This window comes from Diabrotica undecimpunctata, chromosome 8 (assembly GCF_040954645.1).
Source record: "Diabrotica undecimpunctata isolate CICGRU chromosome 8, icDiaUnde3, whole genome shotgun sequence".
Taxonomy (NCBI): domain Eukaryota; kingdom Metazoa; phylum Arthropoda; class Insecta; order Coleoptera; family Chrysomelidae; genus Diabrotica; species Diabrotica undecimpunctata.
The window spans coordinates 19,015,452-19,031,054 of record NC_092810.1 but is presented as its reverse complement, the minus strand read 5'-3'; the positions used below and the strand labels follow the sequence as shown (position 1 = coordinate 19,031,054).

General features: G+C 35.3%; 1 protein-coding gene across 5 annotated transcripts in view; it reads right to left on the bottom strand.

The window, feature by feature from the left end:
• Window positions 1-7,437: 7,437 nt before the first annotated feature.
• The window catches only part of sbb (scribbler), a 297,475-nt gene continuing 289,309 nt past the window's right edge, over window positions 7,438-15,603 (bottom strand). For all 5 annotated transcript variants that reach the window (XM_072539798.1, XM_072539797.1, XM_072539801.1 and 2 more), the window contains 7 exons: window positions 14,981-15,237; window positions 14,703-14,879; window positions 13,103-13,451; window positions 12,495-13,018; window positions 12,015-12,289; window positions 10,745-11,160; window positions 7,438-10,593 (listed from right to left, as the gene is read on the bottom strand). In XM_072539798.1, coding sequence (XP_072395899.1) covers window positions 10,529-10,593; window positions 10,745-11,160; window positions 12,015-12,289; window positions 12,495-13,018; window positions 13,103-13,451; window positions 14,703-14,879; window positions 14,981-15,237 — 2,063 coding nt within the window. In that variant the 3' untranslated portion in view covers window positions 7,438-10,528. The remainder of the gene's footprint in view (window positions 10,594-10,744; window positions 11,161-12,014; window positions 12,290-12,494; window positions 13,019-13,102; window positions 13,452-14,702; window positions 14,880-14,980; window positions 15,238-15,603) is intronic.

Sequence of the window (15,603 nt, the reverse complement as noted above, 5' to 3'; positions counted from 1 at the left end):
AATTATTAAATTGCAGTATTACTATTAACGTGGATGCAATAATAAAAACTAGATTCCAGAAAATAAATCATAAAATACCTTTTCAACCAACTATCATATCCACTGTAAAATATAATTATTAATTGCATATGATGATATCAATATTTTAGAGCGACATTAACGCCCGATTTCATAATGACAACTTAAAGGACACTTTAAAGAAAAAAGAGAAAGACATCAAACTTATTGCCAAACTTTACTGGAACCAAACAGCCATTATTAATACCAACAACAGAAAATCAAAGCCAATCAGTATTGAACGAGGCGTAAGACAGGGCTGTGTACTGTCTCCCACCCTCTTTAACGTGTATTCTGAGAATATATTTAGGGAAGCTTTAAAAGATCAAAAAGGAATTATCATAGGAGGAGAAATAATTAACAATATACGGTACGCCGACGATACTGTGATTCTAGGTGAAAATATCGACGATCTGCAGGAGCTAATCAATAGAGTTGACATGGAATGCACAAATTGGGGACTGTCGATAAATATCGATAAAACTAAATACATGGTGACCAGTAAAGTGGATATCGGCGCAACCCAACTGATATTAAACCAACAACCGCTGCAGAGAGTTCAGAGATTCAAATACCTTGGATGTTGGATTACCCAAAATCTGGATCCATCCTTCGAAATTCGATGTAGAATTGAACAGGCAAGAAACTCATTTCAAAAATTCAAGCCTCTATTATCCAGTAACTCATTAAATTTGGATATCCGTGAAACGTTTACAAGATGTTACGTGTGGTCTGTACTTTTGTATGGATGTGAAACTTGGACTTTAAACGCCGATATCATGAATAAAATCGAGGCGTTTGAGATGTGGTTGTATCGAAGGATACTGAAAATTCCATGGACTAGCAGAACCAGAAACGAAGAAGTTCTTCGAAGAATGGGACATCAACGAACTCTATTAAATATTGTTAAGAGGCGTAAACTAGAATATCTTGGACATATAATCAGTGGACCAAGATATGAGTTCCTTCGGCTAAGTCTCAACGGTAAAATCGAAGGAAAGAAATGGATAGGACGAAAGAAACTCTCTTGGTTGAGGAATTTGCGGCAGTGGACAGGTTTGACAGCGGACCAATTGCTACACGTAGCGCAAGACCGAGATCAGTATAACAATATTATAAGCATGGTAGTCGCCGACGTTCCGTAGGGATATGGCACTCTAAGAAGAAGAAGATCTTTTGTCAATCCATACCTTTCAAAGAAACTTACATTGGTTTAAATAAATAATTCTTTTCCTGTCAACTTTTGGGTGGCGTTATCCGAACTTGAAGTATTAGATAGAAATATGTATTTAGCATTTTTTTATATTTAGAAAAAAAAATAAAATTGTAAACAAACTTGAACCAACCTCATTATTATTAAAATTTTCACTTTAAAGTGAACTTTATATTACTGAAATTTACATTTTTAAGTGAACTTTAATTTAATGTGCACGTCAAACTTATTACGAAATCGGGCGTAAGAATGCAGAATTTTGTTATGTTACTTGTTTCTTCTTTATTATGACATAAATCCACTTTTCCCATGGCATTAATTTGTCTTAAGTTGGAAACCGATAGAACTTGAATTTACTATTTTTTGTTGTATTTTTACAATTTATAACGCAGCATTCGCGAAATCCTATTTCCTTTAATAACAACTTATGAAATATGCTGCTAACAAAGATGCAAGATTTCACCGCTGCACACGCACGATCGTTTCTCGTATCCTCTCCAAGTACTTGCACACAGCGAATAGATTTCTTAAAAAATATAAGGAACAAAGGTATGTTTACTTGCACGTCATTATCTATATTCATAAGATATGTCCAAATAATCAGTTGTACCGTTTTTAGAGGTTTTATTATAATAGTTTTCACATAAAAATTTAAAATAAAATCAACCCTTCATTTAAAATTCACTGTAGCCTCAAATTTTTATTAATTTTAGTAATAAATTCATATATAAAATAATTCAACCCTCTTAGTGAAATTTAGACATTCTAAAAGGAAGAACAAGTAGACATTTACATTTTTTACAATTAAAAATCATGTTTTTTACAATTTAAAATTTCACGTTTTATAACCTAAAACAGTTTTTAACTACACTCGCGATCATAAAATCCGGGTCATCTTGAAAATTTCAAGTTTCTGGAATATTTTTGCCTCTGGTGCAGTAATAACCATTTTTTTAGGCTAACGTATTATTTATTTGTCATCAATGTTTGTTGTGAAAGAAAAAAAACCGTTTTTTATTGTTTTTATTGAAAAAGCAGAAAACAAACCAAATTGTTGATAAAACAGGCATACGAAAAAAATGGAAAATACAGAACGTGGTAAAATGTCAGTGAAATTTCAATGACTTATATCTTGTATTGCCTCCACTTGCTCTAATGACCTCTTGCAAACGACGGGGCATACTCTCAATTTTTCTCCGGATTACATGTTGTGGTATGTTATTCCACTCTCTCACTAACATATCCTTAAGCTCCTGTCCGTTGTTAGGAGGAGATGTTAGGGGTTGAATACGTTTTTTCAAATCGTCCACGATATGTTCGATGGGATTCAGGTCCCGAGACCTAGCTGGCCAGGGTAACCTCGAAATTCCAACCTCGTCCAAGTATTGCATACTGATCGTGGCAATGTGCGTTCGCGCGTTGTTCTGCATAAAAACGACGTTTTTTCCAAGCCTTGCCAAGGTATGCATAACGTGTGCTTCCAGAATCTCCGTAATGTCCCTTCGTGCAGTTAAGGACCCATTTTCGATGAAGGGTAATTCTGTGCGGAAGTCGGAAGATACACCTCCCCAAGCCATGACCGAGCCTCCACCAAATGGCATTCTTGGAGCAATGCAAGCTTGTGAAAATCATTCACCGGTTCTTCTCCAAACTCTTACACGTCCATCGGATCCAGTTAGGCAGAAACGGGATTCATCTGAGAATAACTCTTTCTTCCAATCGTTAATTCCACAATGCGCGTATTGTCGAGCAAAAGCTAGTCGTGCAACTCAATGCGCCAGGCGAAGTGGCGGTCCTGTAGCCATTACTCGAGAAGATAGTCCAAAAGAACGAAATCTTCTCCTGGCCGTTGCAACGCTAACATTGCGATTTCGTACTTCCTGTAGACGATTTCGATGCATAATCGCAGTTGAGGTCCGGTTTCGTAAAGCCTGAAACACAAGAAAACGGTCATCTCGTACCGTGGTCATTCTTCTTCGTCCAGAGCCAGGTCGTCTGGATAGCAAACCCTTCTCCTAAAAGTGTTGAAGCACTCGTTGAACCGTAGAAAGGCTTACGCCAACAGTTCTTGCGACTTGCCGTTGAGTGTGACCGTCTTTCACAAGCGCAACAATTTGTGCCGTTTTAACAACAATGAATGGTATTTTTGGCAAAAAATAAACAATAATAAACACTAATAATGGCACTAATAAACACTAATGGTGGCAATAATAAACGTTTGTTCGTTGCGTTTGGATAGAAAGTCGAAGCACAAACGAGACATTTAAAACAAGTGGCAGTTACAGGTACCGTTCATTTTGGGAAGTGTGTGCTTTAACGCGAAATCGGCACTATTGAAATTATTTGTTGCAAAGGAAACCGCTAAGCCCACAACAATTTCCAGAAACATGCATTAGTTTGTATTTGTGTTATTATTATTTACGATAAAGCTCGTTAAAAATGAAATATCGGTGATTTTCAAGGTGACCCGGATTTTATGATCGCGAGTGTATAAAACATGAAATTTCAACTCGTTTTTGCTTTTATTATTAAATTATTTAATAAAAATTTGATTATTTGGTTATCTCGAATTAGAAGCCCATTAAAAATAAAAATTGATTGTGTACTTTTTTCAATGTAATATTTTTTTCAATAACAAAATGGTAACAATAAAAAATGATAAAAGCAGATGGTAGTCGAACTAAAACAACTGGGACAGTAGGACCACAGTATGATCTCGAAAAACGTTATGCTCACGGATAAAAGCTTCGTGTGAAAGAGGTTTCTCGGTGGCCAAAGATGAACTGCGTTATTCCGTTCAAAAAATATTAAATGAAAATAAAAGAGAGAATCCTTTCATAAATAGTCACCCCAGCCACAAATTGATAATTTCATGGCGCGACATCCAAAACTTTCAATCAAACAGCCGAGTATATTAGCAAAGCTCCAAAATGTTTTAGTTAATCTTGGAAATGATGTTGCAGTATTGGAAGATCCCAAACGAATCTGTAACATGGATAAATCATCCTCTTATCTACCATTCAGTCAGTTGTGTGATTGCAGAAAAAAGCAAACATACATATGCCACCTCATCGAGCAGCAACAAAGAAAACACCCCTACTATCATTGCCGTTAATGCGTAGGGCAATTGAAGTGCTCGGGGCAATAAGGTACCTAAGCCACATTTTTTGAAATTTGACGATTTCAGTAAAACGGGCTCTGTAAAATGGCCTTAAGCCACCAGCGAAGTTTTACGACTATTGGGCAATAGATGTCGCCACCAGGCTATAACGACCTTGTTGCCGAGTTGCAAAATCATGGAAAATGTTAAAGCAAAAACGTCATAAGCCACAATAAAGTCAACATCGCGACACGTCATCGAATAGTATTGAACGAAAAACAATTATTTTATATGGGAAAAAAACAGTAGTTCACGTTCGTATTTTGACTCTGGCGATTCTGTAAATGATTCTTCTCCGAAAAAGGTAAGTAAACATTTTAGTGGCTTGAGACCTTCTTGATGTATGATATGTGGCTTGTGTCTTAAAGTAAAAAAAAGTATTTTATTTAGTAGGTGGCTTAGTTCCTTGTTGACTAAAGTACCTTTATTGTTTTAAAGGAGTCGACAATACCACATTTCAACTGCAGATATTAATCTGCAGTTGCAATGTGGTATTGTCCAATAAAGTCAAGTAGAAGATAACAGAGATTCGATAATTATTTTGACCCCAGAAAAACTTCCACCAACCCGATGGAGAAAAGTTAACATTGAAGAAAGAAATAAAGCAAAAGCAGAAAAACGCCGAAACTTGGGACACGACTATATAAATTTGAAAGATACAGTAAAAGAAGCAAAGAAGATTGGAGATCCGTGTAAATGCAAAAAAAGTGCAGAGAGCTGCTCCGGAGACCGAATTATCTACATATATTAAACGGCTTTTGTGATTTAGAGACATATGAAAAGAAGAACACATATCAATAAAAGTTTTAAAGAAACAGAGAAGCTAAAAGAGAAAAACAAAAAGACAAGAGTCAAAAAGAAAACTTAGCAATTTGTATTTTGTAAAAGTAAACGGAATAAATGTGCAGATATGCAAACAGGAGTTTTTATCGGTTCATGGACTACAAAACTCAATTAAGCGAATTAAACTAATTTCAAAACAAATTTCTGAAGGAAGAGTAACACCAAACAAAGATCAAAGAGGTAAACATCACAATATACCGAACAAAGTTGCCCCAGAAATGGTACAATCAGTTCACGAACACATTAGAAGTATCCCTAATTATGTTAGCCATTATAGTAAAACCGCTAATCCTAACAGAGTCTATTTAAATCATGATCTTAGTATTTCAAGGATTAATGATATAAAGAGAGTAGTATTATTCTAGTTAAAGGGGATCGGTACCGAAGAATTTTTAACTCAACATAAAATTCAACATAGGGTTTAATATGCCCAAAGGCGATATGTGTTCAACCTGTGATTCACTAAACGTTATGATAAGTTCAAATAACGATAATGAATCTGAGGCTGAAAATCTCCACGTAAAACTACCCTTACATCAAAGTCGCACACAGGCAATGCAGCAAAACCTTAAAGACGAAATTAAAACAAATGAAGAAATTCACAACACCGACATAATTTCATTTTCAGTTGAGTCAGTCAGTTGCAAAAAGAGGAAGTTTCGAAATTGCTAGTGTACTTCTAAAGTATATAACCGATTTAAATAAAATACGCTGCTCATGGCGTATGTGCATGTTTTTTTAATATCAAATGAAAGCTAATTTTTTTTCTTAACATGTTGATATAAGTTTGCCTGAGAAAAAATGGTCGAAAATTGGGGTTCCGGCTATTAAAAACCGTAGGTATCAAACATAAAATAAAAGACAGCTAGCGCGCAACGCTACTGGTTTGAAGTGTCAGTTGTGTTAGATTTTAAAGCATGCATCGATAGATATATAATTATATACATATTATCACTTGTCAAACCAGTGTCGTTATTATACTTTGGTAATGGTACTTTGGATTGGACGATTAAAAAATCTCTTTCCTCCCTCTGAGGTACATATCCATTTGATTTTAGATTTACTTATATCAATTTACGCCGTTATTAATTAAAATTGAGAATTAGCGAAATGATTGTACTTTCGAGACGAATCTATTCATGTAAATTTTAATTGCATTTGAGTGGCATTATATTTTCCATAAGATGTGTGCACAACTGGTGCTACCGGTACTTTTGTGACCGGAATTGGTGAAATTAGCTTAGATGTATTACTATTTTAATGGGAATAAGCCACAATTGAAGTTTAAAATAAGTTTATTGACGTTTCAATTTCCACTTCAAAATACAAACACATTAATGTTTGTAATTACTAATATGTTTGTACTTTGAAAACGATTTCCGAAGTGGAAATTGAAAGGTCAATAAACCAATTTTAACCTTCAATTGTGGCTTATTCCCATTAAAATAGTAATTACTTTAAGATGCCACAAGAAAATAGCTTCAAAAGAATATTAGCTTGGATGATTTTAAATTGTTTTTACTATAAATTTCCATAATAATATCGGATGTTCTGAGTTTTAATTCAATTTAGAAATATGTTATAAAAAGTTAAAACCCTAAATCATCCGAAACTTAAACTAATTTTTAATTTGACAGAAGATTTAATACAAAGTTTAGCTTAAAGTACCTCTGCTCTATATTTCAAACTATAAAATCATGTTTTTCTTATAGAGTAACAAAACTTATTGAACAATCTATCATCACATGAACGCTTATTTGTCTAAGAGGTTTGCAAGTTGTTTGGTTAATGTAATCGGCAAAAACGATATTAATGCAAATTGTTACAGTTAAAGGCCAAAATCCTCGAAAGATTCTTCAGCAAAAGGGAACTAACGGTATCAGTTCAAATGTAAAGATGGCAGTGGAAAATACTAACAGTAACAAAAACACTTAAATATTCTTAATGTCTAATTTGTGATAACGATTATTTTCTGGCACTAGGTAATAAGTTTTTGCTTTTCTTTAATAATTTTTCGTGTTTTAAATTGGTGACCTTTCAGCTGTAAAGAAAGAAATATTGTCTTTAAATAATATGTCTATGAACGGGACCATTATATATTAATATCTTTACTATTATATATATTAATATATTGAAGCTAAAAAACGGAAATAAAATTTCGACATCTTTCAATAGTTTAAGAAACATTTATTTTATAAGCAAAGTCTTATAAGATGCAAATGTCATGGCATATTTACAGAACATTACAAGATGTACAGACCACATTTATTAAGAGAGAAAAAAATTTTGTAATAATTATACAAACATCCCACTAAAACTGGAATGAAGCTCTTAATAAAAAATTAAACGTTATTATAAGTCTAGGTCTCGTAATTTTCCATAATAAAAGAAGACAGTTTACATTAAAAAATACACAGTATCTCATATACAGAGAATTGGCAATGGCGTTTACATTTACAGTTCACGATTTTTGGAAGGTTCAAACAAAATCTGTCCCAAAAAAATCTTTAATTCTTGCTAAGCAAACGAATAGTTACAAATACCTAGAGAATTGAATTTCCTATCTTTTGCTTAATCAGATTACAATACCGTATTTTAAATAAGGAAAAATAAAAGTTACACACTTTGAATTGTTCAGTGCTACACCTTTCATACAATTTTATATCTAGTGGAAGGTTAGACCTTACAAAACCACCACAATACGAAAATGTTACTCTTTTAACATCAGTTTAGGTTGGTTTATAGTAAAAATTTTCAAAACAAAAAAATTCTTCCAATCTGGAAACTAAAAACCAAATAAAAAGTATAATTTTGGGTTTATTTCCAAAGATATTTATGATATCAGGTAACAAGAAATGTTCGACTTAAGCGCATACTAAATGTAGCGAAAATTCTTTTCGGAAATCAAGTAAAGGATGACAAAATGAGGTTTTTTTCACCGGAAATGTTTAGTTGTTGAGATATCATCGAATAAGACTTGCCTAACTTTTTAAAGTACCTACAAAATGAATTTGTTTTAAAATTGCATATTCTGATTAATTTGATAACACTGGAATCTGTAAGAATTGTTGTAATACGGCTTCTAGGCAACGAGAGACCAAGAGAAATCAACGTTGATTAGTCATAAAAATAATGATGTTCAAGGTGCGAGCGAGCCGATGTTACTCTATAAAAATTGGTTTGTTAAGGATTAATTGAGGTAGGTTAGTTTAGATTAAGTTACGTTAAGATAGGTTAGGTTGGGTTGAGGAGGATAATGTTTAATATCGGTGGACCTGACTGTGTTCCCTAACATGTGTTGGCCAGGTGACGGCCAAGGGAGCGGTACATTGGTGACGGTAGGTTGGCCGGGAGATCTGTTTCGATCGCCAAGTGGCAAGAAAAGTGGGAGGTAACACGTGATATGGCGCAGTCATTAATCCCGAATTTGCAAAGCTGAGTAGACTGTGGGCATAGACAGATGGATTACCTTACGTGGGTACCCACAGATCATGGCTGCTTCCTTTTCTAGCTACCTTTTCAGATTCAGGAAGGCACGGTCAGACCAGTGCCTTAACTGTGGTCCTTCGGAGAATGTGATACACACGATATCCAAATGTGAGCGTTGGGCGGATGAAAAAAGGTTAGGAAAGGAGTGTAACTGTAGAATGTTTAATTCCGTAAATGAAGTGGTGGAGAAAATGAGGGATAAGTGATAGTGGGTATGAATGCACAAATTTACCAGGGAGCTGCTCCCTTCAAAACAACGGGAGGGGAGAACCTCGCAACTGAACTCGCTGGGGTTCGGACTATCGCCGAATGGCAGGCTGAAATAGGACAACAAGAGGAAGATTCTCGCTAAGGCAGAGGGTTGAAAGTCTTTGGTGATTCTTGTTGGTGTGATGTGAAGTTAATTGTCGATGTCGTGGTATATAGGCACCGATTCGCAAACATTTTCACGGATTCGTAATTCGCGTTATCAAATTGACCAGAAAATTGTGTAGGAATTAGAAAAATTTGACATTTATGCCATTTTTCAGACCTATTCATCAATATCTCAGGAATTAAATACTTCTGACGAAAACTAATGTTATGGTCAGACTAAACTTTTGAATAACATGAGAAATCACTACGACGTCACCAAATGCTTTTGTTAAAATTGTTTATATAAAATGACACATAAAGTCAGTTATCATGGTACTTAAAGAGTTAACAGTAAAGAATGGATTTTAATGATCTCAAAATCGCATTGTATGGGGTGGAAGCACTTGAAGTTTTCAGTTCTAAACAAATAACTGAAAGTACTTGTAACTCTTCTGAGAATCTGTAGATAAAATGACCAATAATGTCAAAATTTTGACCATGGTGTTAAAAAAATTTTAACAACACTAATGACTGTTTTTTTTTAATAGAAGAAAAAATTTTTTAAGCAGTGGTAACCGGTGTTTCAAAAGAATTTGGTAATCAAAACGATGCATTTCGTGCCCTAATATCATTCTAAATACGGGTTTTAAGCACATATACGGATCTTAAAGTTCTATGTTTTTATTCACCTGCTGACAGAGAAGTACCATTAAAATATGAACGTTAAAAATGTACACAAAAACAGTAGTGCTGGTTGTATAAAAACAATTTCCCCAAAAAGTATCAAAACTGCTAAAAATTATTTAACCACAAATTAACGACATTGCCAAATCTCGATTTGTAATAGGTCAAGTATCATATATCAGTCTACTACAAGTACTTCATCTAAACATGACTTTCCAAAGACAGTACGCCTTTACACTATATACATTCATTAGTAATTAGTTAATATACAACTAGTCTGCATCCAATAGCAGTACAGCTGTTTGTATGGGACACGATTTGTTCAACGAAGACGAAATATTTTTTGCGTTATTAAAAGGTTGAGAATTCGAAACATCGTATTAGTAAAACCATCTACGACAAATAGAAACACTGGGTATTTAATAAATAAATTTAAACAAAAAGCAATTAATATTTACAGGTATGTTTTTTTTTGTTACTTTTTTACCCTAAAAACGTTTTTTCCATCCTTCTACTAAACTAAAAATATTTTCTTCGTCAAAAAAATATTCCCGCTCTTTTATATGCTATATATGTTCTCTTACGAGTTAAATCAAGTCAATGGGGATCAAAACGAAGAACAGTGTCACACATTACTCGATAAAAGAGACGAAAAATTATGGAATGCAAAGTCACTACAACACTGCTCCTTTCTTATCAGTCTGGTATTTGGGGGAGCACGGGGACACTCATTTAGTCGGGTAGGGGTTAATCACTGTCACGGCTGCTGCCTGCTGACTAGCTAACACTGCAGCTGAAAAACAAAAACATAATGTTAGTAACATGATATAGAGAATTCCTTTATAGAGAATAAATGAAGATTGGAGACCAACAGTTTGTTGTCAGTGGTTTATTTATAAATACTTTTCAAAAACATTACAGCAAAAAAGTAAATTATGACTTACCTCCGTAAGGGGCGGGGTACATTGGATATCCAAGTCCAACGTGTGTATGGTGGTGTGTATGTACGTGCCTCTGTGGAGGCGGAGATCTCGATTCCTTTCCTTCGCCGGGTGTTTGCTTGCCACTCGTTGGTGCTACACCACCGGGCTGAGAGGTCGGTGGGGCGTTCATCTGTACTTGGGCAGATGGTGGACCGGGAGGTGGTGGACCGCCGCCTCCCCCACCTCCTGCTCCGCTAACGGGATTATTCGTCGATGGACTAGAACTCGCCATGGAAGTTTTCGGTGTCGGCGACTTTATAGCTCGTTCCTGGAGTTCGTGGATTTTATGGGAAGAGTAATATTGAGCGTGGTGCTGCAGCATGTCAAGAGCTTTAGTCGGAGGTGGAGCTCGAGACAAGTCTTCAGGAGCGTGATACCTGAAAATTACAAAAAAAAACCTTTTAATGTGTGTATAATACAAACAGAGAGTTTTGTAAAAAAAACAAATGTAATGAAGTATTTACATTAGTGATTTCACGAAATGTGTACGGGGAATAGGCGCGGAAGTCAAGAATTTTGACTTTTTTCTTGTTTAAAGTGGCACTTTAACATTTCCGTTCAGACAAGGAGCCATTCTCTCTCCTGATGCCACCCAATATGTAGCTTCGTCGTTTTTAATAATTTTTAAACTGTTTGACGAAATTTGACGAAATACCCCTGAAGATGCTCTAGGAGCAAAAGTACTTGGGCAAGATTTAATAATAGAAGCAGTGCTCGATATCTGTCATTTATTTGATTAAAAAATTCATTTATTCGAGCATTCAGCCTTATATCGCTTTATAAACATGATTTAAACTGGAAGAGTATTGAAGAATTAAGCTATTTTCAACACGTTTTAAAACGAGACAACTTTGTAAAACATCCACTTGTATATCCCTACCTACCTACCTTTTCAAGGAAAATAATGTCTTTTTTATGCAATTTTATATATGAGCCTTTCTGTGGAATGTATCCACCGCTAAAACGAGACTTTACTGTTAATGTTTTGATCGTGGTAAGATGCGCGAAATTGCGTATTTTCAGCTTAAACGATCGGTCACCTCCAAAGAGCGATCCGCGTGGATTCTGTCAGAGGCTATCCGCAAGGTGCTGCTAGGTGTTAGTTCGTGCCATGCGCTATTCAGATACATTTACGTCTTGGATATTTAAAATTGTCGAAGGATGGGTTGTATTTTTTGAAAAACGAAAAAATTCAAACGAGTCTATGACTATTACTAAAAATGTCTCTTACCTTTGTATAGGCGGATGCAAATATGGACTTCCACTATACGGACCTGGTACCATGATGCCCCTATACATGGGGTGGTTGGGATCAAAAGGTAGCGCTCCGTAGTGCGCTTGCTGCATATAACTAGGGTGAATGTAAGCGTACTGCGAAGTGGGCGGAGGCGGGGGACCTTGGGTCTCCATTGTCGGTTTCACACCCTCTTGTTTGATTTCTTTTTCCTTCTTTTCCTCCATTTTTATCTCTTTTGGTTTTATACTTGGACTCTGAGGCATTTGAACCTAAAATTACAAAAGTGGAATTATTTTATGTGTATATTTATAATGCAGCTAAGGGTCTACAAGGGCTGTTAGATAGCATATTGGTTGATTGACATTTATACTTATACTCAATTTCAAAATGGAATGCATTATCTGTTATGTTGCTCAATTTTTGGTGCTCAATTTGAGATTTGTTATAAACCTACCAAAGCATGATTTTACTAACCTTATTAGGTGTAGAACTTGATTTATGTTCAGGCATAGGCTGAGATTCTTTGCGCCTCTGATCTGAATACACGTAAAACCTTCTCACTTCTTCTTCCCGTTGACTGTGATGACTTTGTTGCTGTTGCTGTTGACTTTGTTGCTGCGCCTGTTGTTGGGCTTGTTGTTGAGCCTGTTGCTGTGCTTGCTGCTGCGCCTGTTGTTGTGCCTGTTGCTGTTGCTGCTGCTGTTGTTGTTGTTGTTGTTGTGACATCTGCTGTTGTTGTTGCTGCTGTTGTTGTTGTTGTGGTTGCCTGGAGTACAAGTAAGGATTCATTTGATTTTTAATTTCTATACTTTCCTTTAGGATTTGATGGTTTTCGTTTTGATGCTTGTCTTTAATATTTGGATCTTTGACTTTGCCAGGAGTTGGGACTTGTATCGGGTTAGGGATAGGGGTTGGCTGTTTGACATTTTGCTCGATAGGACTTGGGTTTTCTTTTAATCTTTCTTCTTTTATTTTGTCATCTTGAACCATTTGAACACCTACAAAAAAAAGTTTATTATTTATACCGAAAAATACGTAATAGATCTAGATATTAAAATAACTAAAATATCTTTTAAACCTACCACCGTAATTTGAATCCATATTGTAGGCATATCCAGGAACATAACCATATGGATAATAATGTTGTTGTAGAACCTTTGAGGGATATTCGTTTCCCTCTTTCTTGGCTTCTTTTTCTACGACTTTTTCTGGTTGCTTCTCTGATTCCTTGGGTTTATTTTCTTGGGCGGGCGGTACTAAATATTGATGATGTTGTCCATAGAACGGATGGTACATACCGTACTGGGCCATATGAGGCAACGGTTGACTGGGATCCGCTTTCTTATCTTGAGTTTTGTTCTTATCGGGCATTTCCGTTTCTATAACAGGCGCTCCATCATCTGAGATGTCCGAATATGCTGGACTTTGTACCTGAAGATAAATGCCAAATTAAATATGTTAAACTTGTAAGTAGACTGACGTCCAATAGAACACTCAAAAAAAAATTGTTAACAGGAAAGTTAAGAAGTTTCAAAACGCAATTTTTGTGCTCAACCGATCGCGCTTAATAAGACTTAAAGACGAATTTTTCGAAACTTTGAGCGTAATCGATGCTTTTTTTGTCTAAATCTTTCAAAAAGCTTTAGATGCCATAGCCCAAAAAAAGGTTTCTTCGAGTAGAATTCACCAGATAGATGTACAATGGGAGAATAGTAAAAAGAGTTTACCAATACCGACATCCTTAATAGTTATTTGAAAGCATTTTGGACCATAAAGACTGCTGGGATCCTAAAACTATGAATGCCGTAAGAATTTATTTGAAACAACTTCATGTATTTTCTGAAATACTCCCATTTCCTTAAACAGAATTTAATTTGATGTATTGCAGACCATACCGAAAAATATTGGGTTCTATGTTCAAAAAAAATACTAATTTGAAGTTCAAATCAACAGAAAAAGATAAGAATCTGGCAAAAACCTGCTGCGACCTCGAACAGTGAAAGAGCAATATAGTTCCTGATGTAGACGTTAGCTCTCGAGTATAGAGTTGTCGAGTTGTGAGATGTCGAGTATAAAAAAGATCAGCATTTAAAATGAGTAATCTCTCATGTAACCAGTAACAACATCAATACGTTTCGTTCACTGATATATTTACTCAGTTCTTTTAAACCGCTGTGACACCTGGATGCTCAAAGTAAACACTTTAAGACGAATGTGTATTTATAGAAAACTCTTGAAAATATCCTGGATGAATCATTTATGCAATTAGATTCTTGAAAGTTTCAATCAGGAGAATTGGTTTCTAACATGTTATAAGAAACGGAAAAGCTTTTAAAATTATCAAAAGAAAACAGAAGGCAGGAGGGGACTGAAAACACGCAAACATTCTTGGTTGTAAAATATAACACATTGGACTGGTTTGCACTGAGATTGTTGCCAACCTTCAATGAAGATATAACCATAAGAAGAGGATATACTAAGCGACTGTAAAGACGATGAAGCAGACTTTACCTAGTAATTAGGCATTACTCAACAAATAAACTGTAAAGACGATAAAGCGGACTTTACCCAATAACAAGACATTTACTCAAAACACAAAATACTATTCCGCTAATAAAATTGCATTGTAACATTGATGTGGATGATTACAAATAAAAAAAAAACTGAAAATACTTTACTTACTTCTTCACGACCGCTCTGTTCAGAGCCAAAAACAGGTTGTTCGGATTGAGGTGGATGAGGACTGCCGGCTGGAGATTTTCTATTCTTCTTTTTTGTGAAATTTGGAGTCTTGGGGCAACTTTGATTCAAGGTTTGCTGTTTCTTCTCGTCGGGCATTAATGATGATGTCGGTTTAACCTAAATTACGAAATATGAGAATTAAAAAAATGCACTTATGAATTATGAAACATAATTAGCAATGTATTAAAAACCACGGATTATTACTTATATATGCATACCTTGAACTGAGCGATCTTGGGGCTCTGCGGCATATGAGGTGATAATGGTTGTCCAGTAGTGTTGCTAGGGTTTTGGGAAGGTATGATTATTGAGGGCGGTTGTGTGAATTGTGGTGAAGATAGTGCTACTTGCGATTGTAACTGGTTAGTAAATGACTGTGGTTGGGTTGGTGGCTCAGGTTGAACAACAGGCTGTTCTAAGGGTACTGTAGTAGGTCTTGCTGTTGATAACGGACCAGCATTTGATATTGGCGTTCCTAAAAATAAAATTAGATTTAAGAATTAAAACAAGAAATTATAAACGTGTTTTGTATTTTAATTTATTAATTAGAAGATAAAAAGCTGGTTTGTCCTTGACTTGTCTGGTATGTCCTGGTTTTTTTTTGTGTCACAAAAAAACACAAATGCCTTCCTGTGGATTCCATTTATGTCATTTGCTGTTTGATTCACGTCCGTAAAGCTTCTTAACGCTCTCCGTGGATAGTTTTGTGCAACAAACTGCTGATACACAGAATCTGGCTATCCTTTAGCCTATAGGTGATGTAGTTATTTATACCGAATGAGATAATTTCTAAAGTCTTTTTCCAATGTGTGGTATTATTCCAGGACTGGTTATAGTGGAA